General features: G+C 43.5%; 2 protein-coding genes across 9 annotated transcripts in view; both read left to right on the forward strand.

Moving 5' to 3' along the window:
- CREB3L2 (cAMP responsive element binding protein 3 like 2) overlaps positions 1-4,079 on the forward strand; it is a 76,542-nt gene extending 72,463 nt beyond the window's left edge. For both annotated transcript variants that reach the window (XM_083401506.1, XM_083401505.1), the window contains exon 12: positions 381-4,079. In XM_083401506.1, coding sequence (XP_083257632.1) covers positions 381-456 — 76 coding nt within the window. In that variant the 3' untranslated portion in view covers positions 457-4,079. The remainder of the gene's footprint in view (positions 1-380) is intronic.
- Positions 4,080-10,931: 6,852 nt separating this feature from the next.
- Positions 10,932-17,888, forward strand: part of DGKI (diacylglycerol kinase iota) — a 247,838-nt gene continuing 240,881 nt past the window's right edge. For all 7 annotated transcript variants that reach the window (XM_083401411.1, XM_083401415.1, XM_083401412.1 and 4 more), the window contains exon 1: positions 10,932-11,507. In XM_083401411.1, coding sequence (XP_083257537.1) covers positions 11,302-11,507 — 206 coding nt within the window. In that variant the 5' untranslated portion in view covers positions 10,932-11,301. The remainder of the gene's footprint in view (positions 11,508-17,888) is intronic.

The raw sequence follows: 17,888 nt of genomic DNA on the forward strand, positions 1-17,888 counted from the left end.
TTTTGCTAATAAGGAGTAAACTCCAACTTTGAATGGTGTGATTATTGCTCCTATGGATGGAGGGTGTGGGGAGGACAGGACCCACATCTCCCAAAGCCCCCCTTTTAACCTTTTACTGTTCTGGATGAGCTCTCAAAAGCTTATTGCAGAATTTGCCTCATACCATTGAGCAGTGGCCCATCTAACTCAGTATTCCCTACGCTGACTGGCAGCAACACTCCTGAATTTCAGACAGGAAGTCCTTCCCGGAGGTGCCAGGGATTGAACCTGGGACCTTCTGCATGCAAAGCAGATGTTCTATGACTGAGCCACAGCCCTTGCCCAGGTGATGCCTGCTCAATGACTGTACTGCCACTTCTTTTCCCACCTTTGCTTTACAGAGTCAACTCAGAGCTGGATGCAAACGAAACTCTGAAGATTGTCGAAATTGACAGAAGAGTTAATGCTACATCTTGAGATGAAAATAAAAAAAGGGATTCCCTCCCACCCTTTCTCTTTCTTCCAACCAAAGGTCTGAGGAACTTGTCTCCGTCAGTAAATCCAGAGGCCACGAGGAAAGTGCCCGGCTGGTTTTCTGCACTGGATTGGGAAGAAGTGGCTTTGGTCTCTGTAGTCCATGTTCTTTTCTCCCCTCCTCTCCCCCCCCCCAGCCTCCGACTCACACTACTCAGTTTGCCTTTCTGCTTCTACAACCAAGGGGAAGAATGGAAGGAGAGCTTGTTGGAAAATGTTGGGAGTAGGCATGCCTCTGAGTGGAGGTGCAGAAGGGATAACTTAAGCAGTCCTCACCATCACCGCAAAAATGACTAGATGCCTTCTTTCGGGTCTCTTAAATGGTAACAAAATGTGCAAAAGTGGTTTAATGACTTATAGAGGGTTTTCTGAATTCATCCAAGAGCAGCCTCCCCTGATTAGGTGACGCCATCATTTTATTCCTTTATGAGAGCCAGTGTGGTGTAGTGGTTAAGAGCGGTAGACTCGTAATCTGGTGAACCAGGTTTGATTCCCCGCTCCTCCACATGCAGCTGCTGGTTGACCTTGGGCCAGTCACACTTCTCTGAAGTCTCTCAGCCCCACTCACCTCACAGAGTGTTTGTTGTGGGGGAGGAAGGGAAAGGAGAATGTTAGCCATTTTGAGACTCCTTCGGGTAGTGATAAAGCAGGATATCAAATCCAAACTCTTCAAATCCTTTTTACAGGGAAATGTCACCGTGGGGTGGCAAACATGTCTCTTACACTTCCCTGATAATTTGTCCTGGACCATTTCTGCTTCCCCTGCCCCCGTTGTGCAATAGAAATGCAACCACAAGGAAGGCACTTCCTTTTGATTTTTTACCTTAGTGGTGAAAATGGGCAGGAATTGATAGGTTAACAGAGGTCTGGCAAAATTTTATGATGCTTGTTCTCGAAAACTTCCAATTGTGTTCGTCACTGAGAACTAAGCTATATGTGAGGAATGGGAACTTTCCCCCCAATGCAAGCTCTAAGTGTGGGATCCCTCATGGAACATTGGTGCATGTGCTAGGTTGAGTCTTCTACCCTAACCAGTTTCAGTTCTATATTCTCTTATCTAGGAGCGAGCTTCATTAAACTCAGTGGAACTTACTTGTGTGTAGACATCTATAGGATTACACTGTCTCAAATCTTGTCGCCAGCATTGCCTTAAACCTTTTTCCTCCCTCCACGAGGACTACAAACTTGTCCCTTCCTATAAAATGAGGGCAAAATTGATAGGAATCGGTCAGATCCACATGTTTCCATGTCTTGTAGCCTGGTCATGCAATAACTCATTTTCTTGATGTTACCTTATTAACCAAAGATACCCATGTTCAGTAGCAAAAGCTACATTGCCTTCATTTCCCCTTACAGCATTTTCCATTCCCTTCTATGAGCATGTACCAATTGTATGCTGGAAATACAAAGCAGTCACTGATTCCTTTGCTGCATCTGTCTTTATGAAGAAAACAGACAAAATTCAGTTAGTCTCTTTCTTGTCTGGTCTGCATGAGAAAATGGAGCCAGCCTGAACCAAATCTGCTTGGAGAAACCAATTTGTACCAGTTTCTCATACAGGCGAGAGGTCCCCAGGCAACTCGGATTCCTCTGCCAGCCCTGCCCCTCCTGTTGTAAATAGTATTTATTAGTTGCCCCATAATATCAGCTGGCAGCCGGAATGACAAGCAAAGGACGTGAAATCCCTCAAATGCTCTGGGTGACTTTTGAAAAAAATCCTATAACTTGTTTTAGGCCCCTGACATTCAACTTTAAAAATTGATGCAATGCAATGTCCTCACCCGCTACCCTGGCCTCTTTGCGCCCTATTGTGATTTCTGTTCCATTGTGCATGCACTCACTTAAAGCAGACGTTCGTTGTGATGAAAACTAGCAAAGGTTTAAATCTCATGTTCTACTTGTTCCCTGCTACGGCAAGCTCAAATGACCGCAACGTCCTCTCCTGAGTGCCAGGGGCCGGAAAATTCAGCAAACATCTGCCATCCTTTCCCGAATAACTTGTGATGAGGATTGTTGGCTACGTTTGTGTGTCACTTTCCATACCAGTCACCATCTTAAATTAATATTGGAAGGAGTTGCATAGATGGATATCTTAACAGTGCAAAAGGTGTGCAGAACCTTTGGCTGCCAGATTTTGCAGAGCTACAACTCCGCATCCTTGGCCATTGGCCATGCTTGTTGGGGCTGATGGAAGCAACAGCCCTACACCTGCTGTAGAACAGTGGTTTCCCCACCTGCCAAGGGCCTTTGCTAAAATGGTGCTCTTGGCTGCCGTCCTGCAGGGTTTCTCAAGAACAGCTATACATGCAAACATTAAGCAGTGGTTATTTCACGCTGTGTATTGAACTCCATGACATCATCTGTCATTGATCCCACATACTTGTAGCAATTATACTTTTTTTTTTATTTTTAAGAAAGCTGATGGGTGGGCTTATAAAAGAAAGGGGCATTATTGTAAACTCTATATTTATGGAAGTCACGCTTGGGTCAGTGACGCTTCTTAATATTGCATAATCATTGACTAGCATGTAGATGGTGTGTTTTATTTGTGCATATGCTTCGATTCTGCGCTAGCGTTCCCTTTATATCTGCTATTTTTACCGTGCAATTTAATGTTGAAGCAAATGCTTCCGAGCCAGATTTCAGCTGATGCAAATTGTTGGTTTTCCATTTTACTCCAAGCTGAAGATGTGCTCCCCACCCCCTTCTTTATTATTCTCCAGCTATTCTTAGCAACACCGTCCAATTCTTGATGATAAATCTGGGTTAAATGTCAAATTTCAAAATGCCTAAGTTCCCCTTTTAGGAATTATTCCATCCGTGGGGTTTTCTTTTCTTTTCTTTTTGTTTGAACTTTCAATTTTGAGGAGTGCATGCTGTCTAGACGCTGTTTGGCTGTCAGTCAAGTGAGTGAGTAACATCAATTTGCCACATCAGGAAGGATATCCACGAAGAACTTGGGATCTCTCATGTCACAAGTCCATTGTGCAAACTCCCACCACTGCACACAAAGCATAAGACTCTGTATATTTAGCATCCTTTTCCCCACTCGGTGACAAAAATAATTCTCCTCTAATTGCTAATTGGAAAGAGGCCATTTCCCCCTTGTATTTTTGAAGGTGAAACAGTAGGCCACTGCTATAGTGTCTAAAGGGGGGGGGGGTTGTTTTTCAAAAGTTACAAAACATAGGAAGCTGCCTTATATGGAGTCAGACAATTGGTCCAATTAGCTCAGTATTGCCTTCACTGACAGGCAATGACTCTCCAGGATTTTGGGCAGGAGATAGTCCCAACTCTACCTGGAGATGCCAAGGATTGAACCTCAGACTTTCTGCTTGCAGACAAGATGCTGTACCACTGAGATGCAGCCCTTCCCTAAGTTCATATTTACTTACTAGTTCTTCTGGATGCCTTTGCAAGCAGGAGTTCAAAGCCAGGGCTTCCGGATCCAAATCTGATTTCTTGCAAAATGAAAAAAAGAAAGAAAAGAGAAATCCATCAGAAACAAGGTCCTATGAAATTTGTGTTGAATGTCTTTTAAAATAAATGTAACTTAAATAAAAAAACCAGCTATTTATCTTAAATTATTTCAACATGTTGACAGTTTTCACCATCTACTTAGGTTTCTTCTTTCCTAATAGTCCTCAAGACAACAACAATGTTATGCCACCATAAAGAATGTGGCTTAGTAGTTAACTAAGCCTTACTCAGAGTAGACACATTGAAATGAATGGACTTAACTTAGTCATGTTCATTATTTTCAACAGGCCTATTCTGAGTAAAACTTAGTTGACTACCACCTTAACTAATGTTTTTTGGTATGTAGAGAGGAAAACTAAACAGTGAGGTCAAAGGGGAATAAAATGAAAGTGCAGACTGTAATAATTCAATTAAGGCTTAAGTGCCTATAGAATTAGCACAGTGATCATGCACAACAGCAGCACAATCACCCTTCCATTGCTAATTATTCCACCTGATGGAACACCAGCACTCTAGTCCTATATCGAAAAGTAACAAAATTATTTAGGAACGTAAGTCACAATTTACATCCTCGAATCACATAACTTATACAAGTGTACAATTCGTTCCCTTTGATATTTTCCTATGCAAAATTTACAGATTCTACTTGTATGTTTTAGTTGCTGTTTTGGCAAAATGGGGATCTCTGATGCAGAGCTTTGCGGCTGGCTAGAAATATTCAAATGACCACACTAGAATTCACAGGTTTAGATGTTCAAGTACAGTTTGCCAGCACCCAGTCTTCTCTCTTGAGAATGGTTCAATGTGGTGATCATAGGAGAGGTGATAATCTACTCTAGAAATGTGCCTGTGTGGTCCTATAAATGTCATTGGACTCCCATCACCCACCGCCAACATCATCAGAGGTGATTGGATATGCAGTTGAGCATCTTCTGGAGGGGTCGCAGGGTCTACACACAAAATGGTTAGCCTGTAAACTGGAAAGCCTATGGGTACCATTCCCCATCTGGTTTTCAAGAAATACCTGCGTTTGAGAATGTAAGCATTGTTCACATTAACTAGTTCTCCTGAGGAAATGCTGAAAACTTTCACAGGACCCTGGGGAGGCAACTTTTAGATGTACCCAGGACCTCTGGGGAACCACTTATCTATGAAGAGAATCCCGTAAGACTGAGGGCTGGATCTGAGCAACCCAACCACGTGGATAGGAGAGATCCAGCGGGATGATTCACACTGTCTACCTGCCCGCATTCAGATGCAGCTTCTAGCCAAAATAGACAGTTCCATCCTGCAATTGGATATGTCTAAAACGTATGGCCATTGCAGAAAATGCTGAAGCACATTTTCAGGGTGCACACTTAGTTGATATGGAGTGTTGACCAAAACTGATGGGCTTCAATAAAACCATGAATTTGGTGTGACTCACCTGTATGCTGTTCTGTGATACTAGATTGCAGGGGTAGATCAGAGTATGGGACAGGAAGGTGCCTCATACCAGTTCAGTCTATTTGTCTCTCTGGCTCAATTTTGTGTTCACCATTCTGGTGCTCTCCTGATGTTTCAGGCAGTTGTGTGTTACTTCTTGGACACAAAGCACAATCATCTCCCCGCAGTGTCTTGGTTCACCACCCTAAACCACCTTTATCACTGAGGAACCAGTGCTGTGTTTCTGGCAGAACCTCAGTTTTCCCAAGAGGGAAGACACTTTAAAATCCACCCTACTAAGGCAGATGTCGTGAAAAAGAAAAGCTTGTCCCACTGGTCCTTCTTCCAGCCCCCTTCAAGCAGGTGCACTCCCAATGCTGTCGGATTATCACTCACATCATCCCTATTGGCCAAGCTAAAGAGGGCTGTGGCAGTTGCCTCTAGAGGGCACAAGGTTGAGGAAACCAGCCTTAATTCATAACTTTCTTCCCCTTTCTCTGCTTTAATGGCTTCGTCCACCATTGTGTTTCCATTATTTTGTAGGTATCAATATAAGAGAATAAGGAGGCAATATAGGAATTAGCAGGGAATAGAGCGAATGTGCATCTCTCTCAAGTTTTATTTACACACACCTGAACTTTATGTTGTAGGATTTTGGTACAGAGGTGAGTTTTTGAGCACTCATCTGTGATGTTGTATAGGCATGCTGGCAGAGCTGTCTGGTCATAACTGGTGAGGACTATTTCTGGTTCTATAGTAGTCATGCACCACACAGGCATGTTTGTTTTGATTCAATCAAATGATGATATATCTTAATTTTGTAGCATTAGCCGTGATGGGGACGTTCTTCTCCGTTACGTATGTAGAAACATGTGCTACTTATTTGATGTCTAATCCCCAAGAACATTGCTGATCTGTCTTCAGCAGTGTATCTCTTGATTTTCAGACTTGTAACATTCAAGCAGCATTTCCACCCTTTATCTTGGGTGTCATTCGTGTTGCCCTGTATTCCAGTTCCAAATGACTTTTCAGGGCTGAAACTTAGATGGCCTAGCACACAGACTGCTAAACTTTTACATCTCAGTTTTTGTGATGTGCTGAGCAGCAGGCCCTATTCTAAACTGCTAGAGGAGGTTCTGGTGAGAATAGGATTATGGGTGCGATGGGTTTCTCCATGGATTTCTGCTCAAAATTTGGATTCCCAGTGCATTGCTCCAGTGCCCCAAAACTGCTGGCAAACTCAGTGGAATCTGGAAGTTTTCAAAGAACCTAGGCTCTGTGGCTGGGGGAGAGAAGGGGGTGCAGTCCTTGAGCTAGCCCCAAGCATCTGCCCCATAGGGTGGATTTCTTCTCTGAACTTCAAAGAGTCTGTCTTCATACATCTCTAGATTGAAAACCTGGAGGTGGTTTATTAAAGGAGCACGACCAGTCATGGCAGATGATCTTGAACGGGGCTTCCACCAAAGAAGATACCACTTACCTCACGTTGCACCATAAATCTAAATACATTCGGCCAGATTTAGTGCGCATGGAAACTCAAATTTACACGTGCAGATCTCATCCAAGCAAGGCATTTCTCATTGGCTTAAATACCAGAATGTGTTACGAGACGATATAGCTTAGATTTATTGCCTAACATAAAAGTTGCAGTTCTCTAAGTTCCATGCATTCGGTTCCACAAAATGCATTGGGTCAAGGCATATATTCACTGGGTGCAGGATTGCAACCACTCTATGTAGCCATAGAGGAGCCGCAACTGTTACACTAGGCCATCTAAGTCAGCCTCCTTCTGCCCAAATTTCCAGTACTCGTTCAGCTATGTGAATAGGCAAATATAGTTTTTTTTTGCTAGTCTGCATTTAAATGGAATTGTCTTTATAAAATATGGGAATTTAGCAAAAAGCATGAGAAGAGTTCAGAAAGTTTGGGTAAATTACAGTAATATCCCCCCCCTTTTTTTACTTAAAACTGTTAATGTTCTTTGTTGTGTTGTTTTTACTATGTTAAATGCCTTTTCTTTTTGTATTTATACTTTTTCTACATGCACTGCTCTTTTAGGTGTGTCCACATGTGATCATTCATATTTCAAACAGGTGGGAGGGTGGGTGGGTTGGGTAAGAGTTTTTGTGTGTGTAAAGAACCTTTTATTTAGCAGACAGGTTTTAAACCAAGCAGCAAACTAAGTGCTTTTTTTTAAAAGTAGCTGAGTACAGTGAAAATATGTATTGCTTTATCTGTTTCCTGGCAAATAAATATTTTCCTAAAGAAAAGGCATCTCCCATCATTGTGCTGTTTATTTTCCTCCACATGTATTTACAGCAGTCACCTGCTTTAACCCAAACACCATGCTTCAATGCTTGGAGTACTTCTAGCTTCCTTTTCATGCTGACAGCCTATTGTCCAGTGTTACCTCCAAATGGTAAGAGATCAAAAGCAGTAATGTGTCTCACAGTCATGGATTTGCCTTTTGCTTCATAGAAAACACTGAACTAATCATTGTGTTTTGTTTACAAGATTTGTGGGGTATTGGGAGAGCTTGTAAAGCTGAAAAATGACTGCAGTTCAGCCAATACTCAGTGTTGCATGCATTTATCTCAGGTATATTTGAGGGCCACCAGTGGATATCCGGCCCCTTGCAGATAGATGTCCATCAGGCCTAGGGCAGATCTAACAAAATGCCAATCCATCTGTGTCTAAAATCTTTGCATCAAGTGATGACTCTTTAAAACTGCATGTTTTGTTTTGCACTAAAAGCAGGCAGGGGGTGGGGTGAAAATTAAAGGAGATTAATGCATAAATAAATGCTGCGTGAGAGAGGATTTAGGCCAGCATGGATGCTCTGACCTACCTCTCCCGAATATATTTTTATTGATGGGGGGGGGGGGCAAGAGAGAAGGCAAATTTAGCAAATAGTACAGGTTATATGCTAGATTAATAACGTAGTTTTATTTAAAAAAATAAATTTATTGCAGGAAGGATTGTGTTTCTTAGAGCATTGATTTGCTTAAGTTTATTAAAACTTAGGACTTAAAAAAAAATATCCAAGAATATTAAAGCCAGCAAAACAAAAATGCAAACATTTTGCTATATAAAAACTTGTGCTTTTTCTCTTTTTATTTTCTTACCAGTAGCAGAGGCCTAGGTACCTCAAGCACATTTGGAGTACTACTGTATACATGTTTATTAGCAGTCCAACACAGCTGTGGTTAAGAGTGCCTTTTACCAGCTTTGGCTGGTATGCCCGCTGCAGTCATATATAGATCGGGATCTCTTGGCCACTGTAGTCTAGGCATTGGTAACCTCAAGACTAGACTACTGCAATGCCCTTGTATCTGGGACCATGCTTAGACATAGTCTGGAAACTTCAGCTGGAGCAGAATGCAGCAGCTAGAGTTCTGATGGCTAAAGGCATGTGACACTTTAACTAACATATGTTACCAAGTCAAGGTTCTTGTCATAATACACAATCTCAATTTGATCACTGAAATCACCTGCTCATTATCTTAGAAGCTTGACTGGTCTCTCTCTCTCTCTCTCTCTCTCTCTGTCTCTCATAATTTTTATTGCAAAGTAAATATATCAATACCAAAGAATAATATAAAAAAAGAAAAAATAGAGAAGAAAACAATGCAAAGAAAGGTAGACAGTAAAAGAATAAAGAAAAGTATATTTTAATACAATAAACACTATTTTACAAAATAATAGTAATAATAGATTTCCATCACTTTCACAACACTTCCTTTCACATTTCATATTTTATCTGTATTTCAGTATTATTTTCATCTTAATATGTATGTTTCCCCTTTTCCATTCACGAGGAAATTCTAGACACAGCCAAATTTTTACATTAGAACCTTGTCTTTCTAAATAGTCATTCAAGCACTTCTGTTCCTTCTTGACTGTATTCATTGGCTTTAGTCTTATTATATCCATCAATTTGGCCAGTTCCAAATATTCACATAACCATTCCTCTTTGGTCTCTACTAAAAATTGAGCATTTAAATTAATAACCAGTTCCAAATCATCACCAATAATTTCCTTCAAAACCTTACTCATAAAGTCCTTTTGGTTCTAATGCAATAAATAACCAGTTGTTTCCCTGATCAGATCTTGCAGAAAATTTGAATAATGGGGTAATTCCAAAATATATGCAAAATTGTTCACAATCTATAGAGTCCATGCAAGACACCATGCAGGTTCTAGTGTAATTTAGTCTCCATCCTATCTATTTTCTCACTTGGCTAAAACAAAAGATGACTTAGAGCTCTGACAGGAGGTTACACGATAAGGACTTCAAGTTCCCTTCCATTACCATCATTCTGTGTGGATCCATTACCATCATTCTATGCGGATTGTATTGGTGGCTGGTTGAGTGCTTGTAATGTGGAATTGTGGTGTTGTTTTTTAGTCATTTAGTCGTGTCCAACTCTTCATGACTCCATGGACCAGAGCACGCCAGGCACTTCTGTCTTCCACTGCCTCCCGCAGTTTGGCCAAACTCATGCTGGTAGCTTCGAGAACACTGTCCCACCATCTTCTGTCGTCCCCTTCTCTTTGTGGCTTCCATCTTTCCCAACATCAGGGTCTTTTCTAGGGAGTCTTCTTTTCTCAAGAGGTGGCCAAAGTATTGGAGCCTCAGCTTCACGATCTGTCCTTCCAGTGAGCACTCGGGGCTGATTTCCTTAAGAATGGATAGGTTTGATCTTCTTGCAGTCCATGGGACTCTCAAGAGTCTCCTCCAGCAATAGTAGCTTCAGTTAAAAAGGGATTTAGGTCCACCACTCTGCCTCTGACAGCCATGCAGCCCCAAGGCAGGGGTGAAGCTGGAACTAGCCAGAGGGTGGGATACCAGATCTCATCAAGACTGCCTAAATAACTTGGCTTCTCATCATGCCTATGTGCATTAGTGCTACTGAGCTTTTGCTGAAAGGGATGGTTGCTCCCAGCAGGTACACATGAAGATTCATTGACACTGCTATGGATTACACATACACACACACGCACACACGCATTGGGGTTGTACTCAGTGATGATTCTGCACTGGTGGAAAGAGTGAAGGGATATGGGTTTGCTAATAGGCTATCTTCCCGCCCCTGCTGGCCTCAAGCTCTTGTTCCAGCAGGAAAGTTGCTTCTGGGCTTAATAACTCGTGATGGTTTCACCCGAAGCTGTCCCTTGCTGGAGGACCGCTGGCAACATATACTCTGCTGTCCAAAATCTTCAGCAAGCGCTTTCTCACGCTCTTTATTCCTGCTACCTAACGGGCTCTCAACACCCTTCACTCTCCACTGCGCTGATGCTTCCAGTTTTCTCCCCCCGAGAAGGACTGCCCAGTAATAAAAATTAAAAAGCACTCCACCTCGTCCTAACACACTGGAGACGTCCACGCAACTTATGCCCCCTACATCCCTCTAGTACAAACGCTTCTGGATGCGGCACAAAACGGGGCGTCCGCCTGTAGCCCCGCCCCCAACTCTCTCCCCCACCCCCCCACCCCCATCCGGCACGCACACACAAAACAGAGGAGTCTGGCCAGGTTTTAAGGTGCAGCTGCTCCTGCTGTCCTTTTCGAGCGGGCGTGGCGGGAGGAGCAGCAGGAGGGGAGGAGGCTCTGATTGGCCAGAGCGGAGGCGGGAGGTAGGGAGTTTCCCACAATGCCCCGCTGCAGCCAGTGCGGCCGCCGATGGATGCTGCGGGAAGGTGCTGCCATTTGCAGCCGCCTGGACCAGTGGCTCGCTGAGGGGAGCCCCGTTCCGGCAGAAGCAGAGGCAGGCAGGGAGGGAAGCACCCTTCTCACCCCAGTCCCCGGCAGCCCCTGACAGCGAAACTACCCTCGCCTTCTCCTCCGCTTTCCTCGCGGGTCGCTGTCCATTCAGCACCGCGATGAACCCTCCTTCCACAACCGGCGAGGAGAAGGGGGCTGCGGGAGGTAGCAGCAACGCTTGCCGGGGAGCTGAAGGTGGCGGGGACCCTAGGAGTGCAGCCGCGGGAACAGAGGACCCGGAAGAGCCCGCACTAACCGCTCAGAAGGAAGAATCCTTGGAAGAGAAGCTGAAGAGTTTAACCTTCAGGAAACAGGTGTCCTACAGGTGGGTGAAGGAGGCAAAGCAGGAGTGTTATTCCGGGTGCGCTTTCTCCCACGTGAGAAGGAGCATACACGTGTGTCTGTGGCTGAGTCTCCTTGAGCCTCATAATGTACCCATCGTCAGAAGTTCCCTAGGACAGAGTGATAGGGGAAATCTTGTCTAGCTCCAATCTTCCAAGTTTCCCTTGTAATCTCTCAGGGAGATAGATATCTTATATGCAAGTGAATTTAGTGTATACTTGTCATTACTTGTCATTGTCCTTAGCTCACTTTTACCCCGTGCCCTGCTGTTCCTTTGATCTGGGTGGTAGGTTTCACACCCAGTTTGGAAATTCTCATCTACCTGGCTGTGAACATGGGACCAGCGAGGGGCTATTTACTTCAGATGTGCTAATTCAGAGTTTTAACGGCATGATTTTATGCAGAGGGACGATTCAGGATGATAGATTTCAACCTTGCAATAAGTCAGGACCTACTGCTGTAACGTTCTTGTAGGAGAGGATAAAAAGCTTTGAGGATTCTGATGGTTGTTTTGGAGGGATGCGGTTTCATGAGGTTTTACCCCCCCCCTTTCCCCCCTCCTCTGAAAGCTACATGGTATGTGGGCAGGCTTGCCTGGAGAGAGATAATCTTACGGTTGAAATCAGTGCACCAGGAATTCTGTGTCGCGCATAATGTGTGTTTCTGTGTCAGGTCAGTTTATGCACACACGGCAGCAAAACAGCTGCTGCCCCAAATGTTGCATTATTTTTTTCCAGAGCTGGGGGGGGGGGGAAGGCAACTGATGTATTTGTATTGGCACTTAGAGTGGTACCGCAAAGGACTTCACAAACCTACATGTAGACCTAATCCTTGTTGACAGCATTATATGTTAGACATTGATAGCATCATGTTATGTATGTGATACCGTAGCAATTCCCTTTGGGATTATGTGTGTGAGAAAATATTATAAAATCTATAGCTGCGTCTGTATATATTAGGAGACAAGTGATATATAAGGTAGCTGTTAAAGAGTTAACGTTGTGCAGTAACGCCAATTTGTTATGCTCGAATGTATGTGTAGGTAGCACTGTAACAGCAGGATGTGGGAGTCACGCTGCCAGAATAATGTTGCAAGCAATGCCAGGGATTAGGGTGAGGGTAGCATCATAATTGTCTACTGGTTTCCCCCCTCCTCTAACCAATCTGGCTTGTGCTAAAAAAGAAATCCTGATCTTGTTTACAATCCCTCTCCAAACAGACAGCAGTGCCTCAGAAAAGATGGTGAGGGTTTAAAAAGGTCTGTTTGCGATCAGGAACTTCAGGATTATCCAGAGTGGGTTCAGAAGTGCTGTCTGCCAGGGAAGTGGAGTTATTCTGGAAGTTTTTGATCCCCAGTTTTAAAAATAGAAACAATTTAAACAAGACAACTGAATCTACCTGTTGCTTTATTGGTGTGGGTGGGGGGGTGGGGGGGATGAAAATGTTTCCTTGGAAAAGCAACAGAGAACAATTTTGGGTAGCCTGACCAAGGCTTCAGGAATCTTTTGAAGAAGAAATCCTCACATCAGTTATGAACCATTATGTAAGTGTTAGTATTTGCCCAGCTGTGTGGATGGTTACGTTGTGTGCCTACTTCTTTTACTTTAATGCAGCTGTATTTTTCATTTCATTTTTTAAAAATAATACAATATTGTTACGATTCTGCCAAACATACTTCAGCAAATGGTAAAAGAAGGAAAAGACAAACATTGTATTGCTGATGCTTATTAACATTCTGGAAGTTAACACAAAAATCCAAACTACAGTATAGACATACTTTAAGGAAAAGAAAAGAGAAAAAAAGCCTATTGCACCCTAGATACATTCTGTTTCTCGGGGTTAACACAACCGTCAGAGTGTGATTAAAAAAAATGTTTTATAACTTTAAGGGTTTCAAGATTTTAGCTTACATAATAGGTATTGGTTCAAATTAAATTATCTCCAATAGTGCTACCATAAGAGTATTATGTTGAGATTTGTCATTCCAATATTTTATAAACTCATGCCAAGATTCTAATACATTTCTTTGGGATTTTGCTACATCTTCCCATAATCTTTGAGCACCTATGATCTTATGTATAAGCACCCTCTGCCAAACAGCTATTTCCCATTTCTTGATTAACCCCAGCAACTAATATCCAAGTTGCCAGCAAAATATTTTCCATCACTTCCTTGTTTTCCTTCAGGAGTATTTCTTCTTCCTTGCCCAAAATAAAAATCACGCCATCTCATTTTAATTTGTAAGTTGTGATTTGTTAATCTGGCCCTCTGAAACCTGAAGTTAGAGACAAGCTAAATTAAAGTTTTTGGTAAATGTTTGGCTCTACTTTTATGATTCCCCCTGTAGTCTTCTCAAACAAGTCTCTAGGTCCCAGCTTCAATATCTAAGCAATTTTGTCTAAGCGTTAGCTTTGGTTTATGCTATGGGGTTAACTCTGTGAAATATCGGTATCTTGTGTAAATTATGACATGAGCCTCAGGCTCCAGTGCTGTATGACAGTAAATGCTTGTGTAAGGACACGGCCAGTTATTTTGAGAAAACGTCTCTTAGCAATTTCTAATTAAAAATAACCAAAATTAGTTCAAGAGTGAGATAAAGGCCCCTGAATAACTTGGGGCATCACACTCTATGAAGGCAGCATCATGGTGATCCTACCAAATATGCCATAGAGATGAGTTGAGTGAATACAGTTGATTGACTGGCATCTGTCTGTCTCAGGAGACAATGGAGGAGTGTGCCTTTGGGGGTGAAGTCAAGCTGTCAGAAGGTTGCAGCGCCTGCTGTGGCTGTTGTAGAGACTGATACAGGAGAGACATGTTTGGTTGCAGCTGGGGCAGATGAAGGTGTCTGGTTTTGCTGTTACAGGTGCACCATGGTGTTTCTTCTGTCTACATTCCTCCCAGCAGTCATTCCTCCTCTGGTCACTGCCATGGATGCATGACCTGTCTGTCTCCCGGCACTGCAGTTATATGCAAGGGATTCCTACATGGCAGGGTTGATGTTGCCAGCCTTCATGTCATGTTTGCAGACTTCTTTGCAACGCGGAGCTGGTCTGCCAACGTGTCTGGTGCCTGAAGCCAGCTCCCTGTAGAGAGCATCCTGGGGAATACAGACAAACATAAGCATAAAGCTTAAACACACCCAGGGATTCTCTGGGCATCTAAATATGCCGTGCTAATTTCAAAGGAGAAGAGGAATTCAGAAACCTTGGTACCCCCATTTTGTAAACGAGTGCAAGTATGTGATAGTTTCAATGAAATAAATGGAAGGATGCACATAAAATTAGGTGCCTGGTTTGGATGGATTGCTATTTTTCACTGGGGTAGCCCAAGGAATATGCAAGTTCTGTTCCCTTTCACCTGGTCCTCTCTGAACACAACTCTGTGTTCAGTTGCCGAAAGAATTTTGTGTTCCGGGTTAGATAAATCAGGTGTTGGAAACTGCAGGCCCAGGGACCAAAATGTGGTCTTCTAACCCTCCTTATCTGGCCATCAGGACTCTCCCCAGACAGACACTTCCTCGCATCTCTACACTTCCTACTAGCTTTGCTTCACACCCTTATTGAAGGTCTTTGACTGGCTGGAATGTGTTCCTGAACTCAGATAATATCTCTTGCTTCCTTGGATAGAGAGAGGGTGTAGAAACTAGCCTATTGCATAAGGGTAAATTTACTTTCATTGATCCACCTACCTTTGCCTCTGGGCCCACCCAACACTTGTGTGTGGCCTCCGGAAGATTGCCCAGAAGGGAATGTGGCCCCTGAGCTGAGAAAGGTTATCCACCCCTGAGATAATGGAGCCTTGCCTAGCCAATGCTGGCAGAGTAACTGTTTTGATTATCTCGCCGCCCATGTAGGTGAAATGAGAGGAGATTTCCAAGTTTGTGTTGACTAGTCATTTTGGCCAGCTTCTGCACCTGCTGGAGGTACAAGGATGGGATTTCAAAGCTGTAAGCTTGTATGTGGAGATGGTTTTCAAACAGCCTGCTTTCAAATGCTTGCAGAGAGAGATCTGTTGCTTTCGGAAAGGTAGCATCAGCAGACCACTTGACACACATGGACTGGCTCTTTTGACTTTGTAAACAAGAGATGACAGCCTAGCTGATGAGTGCAAAACCTGGAGTGATTCATTCCCCGCTGACCTTAGTCAGTGACGCAAAACAATACATTCAGTGGCCACAACCATCCCTGAAACATTTCTGTTGCCGCTCGCTGCCTGCCTGCTCCCCTTTTCCAACAGTTTTGAAACATGGAAGTTAATGCCAGGCTTCCTAGTAGCGGCCTGCAGCAGTCAGAGATGGCGAGTTCTACAGGTGGGTTTGATAATGATCCAGGTAGAAGTGCCTAATGCAGAACCACAGGCAATTAGTTGATTTCTGCATTTGCATCAGTGGGGCTGGAGAGTGTAGACCGCTGCACGCATTTTATTGAATTTTGCTTTTCTATCTTTAATAGATAAAAAATATTAATGAAAACCTACCACCCTCTGATGCTATGAAATGTATTGGTGTGTGTGTGTGTTCCTGGAACTTTCTTCATTTCAGAGGTGACTATGCTCTTCTGCACTCCTGGGGAGTAAAAACCCCATTTACCTTTTGCTCAGCTTGTGCATAAGTGAAGCTCTGCTAAGTCAGGCTAATGGATCATCAAGACCAGTAGCACCATCAGGGTAGGGCTCTGGGACAGGTGTTCAGACTCCCAATCTGTAGAAAAAGCAGAAGAGCTCAAAACAAAGCCAATTTACCACATTTTGAAGCATGGGAAAGAATATACACTGTCACAAAAGCATTGTCCAACTGGACTGCTGAAATAGTCTGGCATCCTGTTTTCAGGAATGGGTGACAAGCCACACCCTCTGTAGCTACAACCTTCCTCTCCAGGTCACAACCCTCACTGGACCTGCCTTGCAGCCTCCTTGGGTGCTTTGCCTGTCCAGAATGTATCATTGAGCTCCAATTATGCTTCTTGCTTGCCTAGATGGAGGAAAGGGAGGTGTGTGTTGAGTGTTTATAGAAATGACCATAGTATACAGAGGCGAAATTTCCATTCACCGCTCTCCCCACTTTAGTTTCAGGTGCCACTCATTATGTGGCCTCCAGCAGGATTTCAAGAAGGGAATCAGACTGAATAAGGTTTCCCACCCCTGGAGTAGGCTAGTAAGCGGGACAAGAAGGTAATAATGGACTGTCACAGGAGTGTACTGGTCAGTAATCATACAGTTCAAAGATGGAGTTAACTCCAAAAACACGACCTCCACAGACTTGGTTGAGTGTCAGGACTAATGAGCACAGCAGCTCATTACCGGTGGTTTTCCTCCATGAAAATCTGTTGCTGAGACTGAAAGTCCCCACCTCCTCCTCAAACAATCAGAGACTGCATCTGCATGCAGTCAACCTCTCCTCTGCCCTTTTCATGCCTCTTCTGGTTCTGAGAGACAATGGGGAGAGAAGAGCTTGTCGCAGCAGCAGAGGGAGACGTCCGTGACTTTGCACTAGCCTGACTCATCTCTGCCTCTTGGCCTCCCTCATCCCATTCTTCTGTTTCAGCTTCTGTCTCTAATTCTGGACTTTCTTCTGCCACAGACTCTCTCAGCTCACTGAGACCTGTTATCTCTTCAGTTTCTGACACCTCCTCTTCCCAATTTTCTCCCTCTTCCCACTCACTGACATCCCACCACCACTCCCTGGGCTCTGAGCCTTCTTCCCTTGGTGATTCTCCAGCTGGTTCCTCCCACCATTCCTCTGTCTAACCAGTCCATGACATGGACCTACCCCTCTGCCCTATAATCTATATTCCTCAAGGTTTTTCTAACAGCAAGGATGTCTAACATCTTAACTCAGAAGGAGTATGATATGCTTTATCCCGAAGTTATTTAGGGACTTCGCTCCTCCTTGGTGACTTGTGTTCTTAGTCACATAGGGTAGAAAGAGGAAACTCACAAGACAGGAGGCAAGAGGCTACTATTTGAACTCTACATAGGATGGAATAAAGTTGAGAAACAGTGGGTTAGTTCAGAAATGATAGGGAACCATGGCTTCTCACAATGTGAACAAGCCACAGCAAGCCTGAGATGCATGACTTCTCCATTTCCCTCCCTTCCTCTTTCATGCCCATAAGAAGAAGAAAAAGAAACTGTTTCTCCTGGTTTTAAATAAACCAATTCTTGACAATTGAATGCAGGAAGGGGGGGTTGTTTAAACTATAAGTTGTGAGAAAAGGGCATAATTATAGTGGTTTCAGATGCTAGCTTGTTCTCACTAACCATAGTTTCAACAAACCACAGTTCCTTGTGTTTGCACATCACAAGGAACTGTGATTAGTTTAAAATTGGAAGCAGATCATTCTGGCCTGCTTCTCTACTGCAT

Source organism: Podarcis tiliguerta (genome assembly GCF_965153285.1).
Source record: "Podarcis tiliguerta genome assembly, chromosome: 10".
NCBI lineage: Eukaryota > Metazoa > Chordata > Lepidosauria > Squamata > Lacertidae > Podarcis > Podarcis tiliguerta.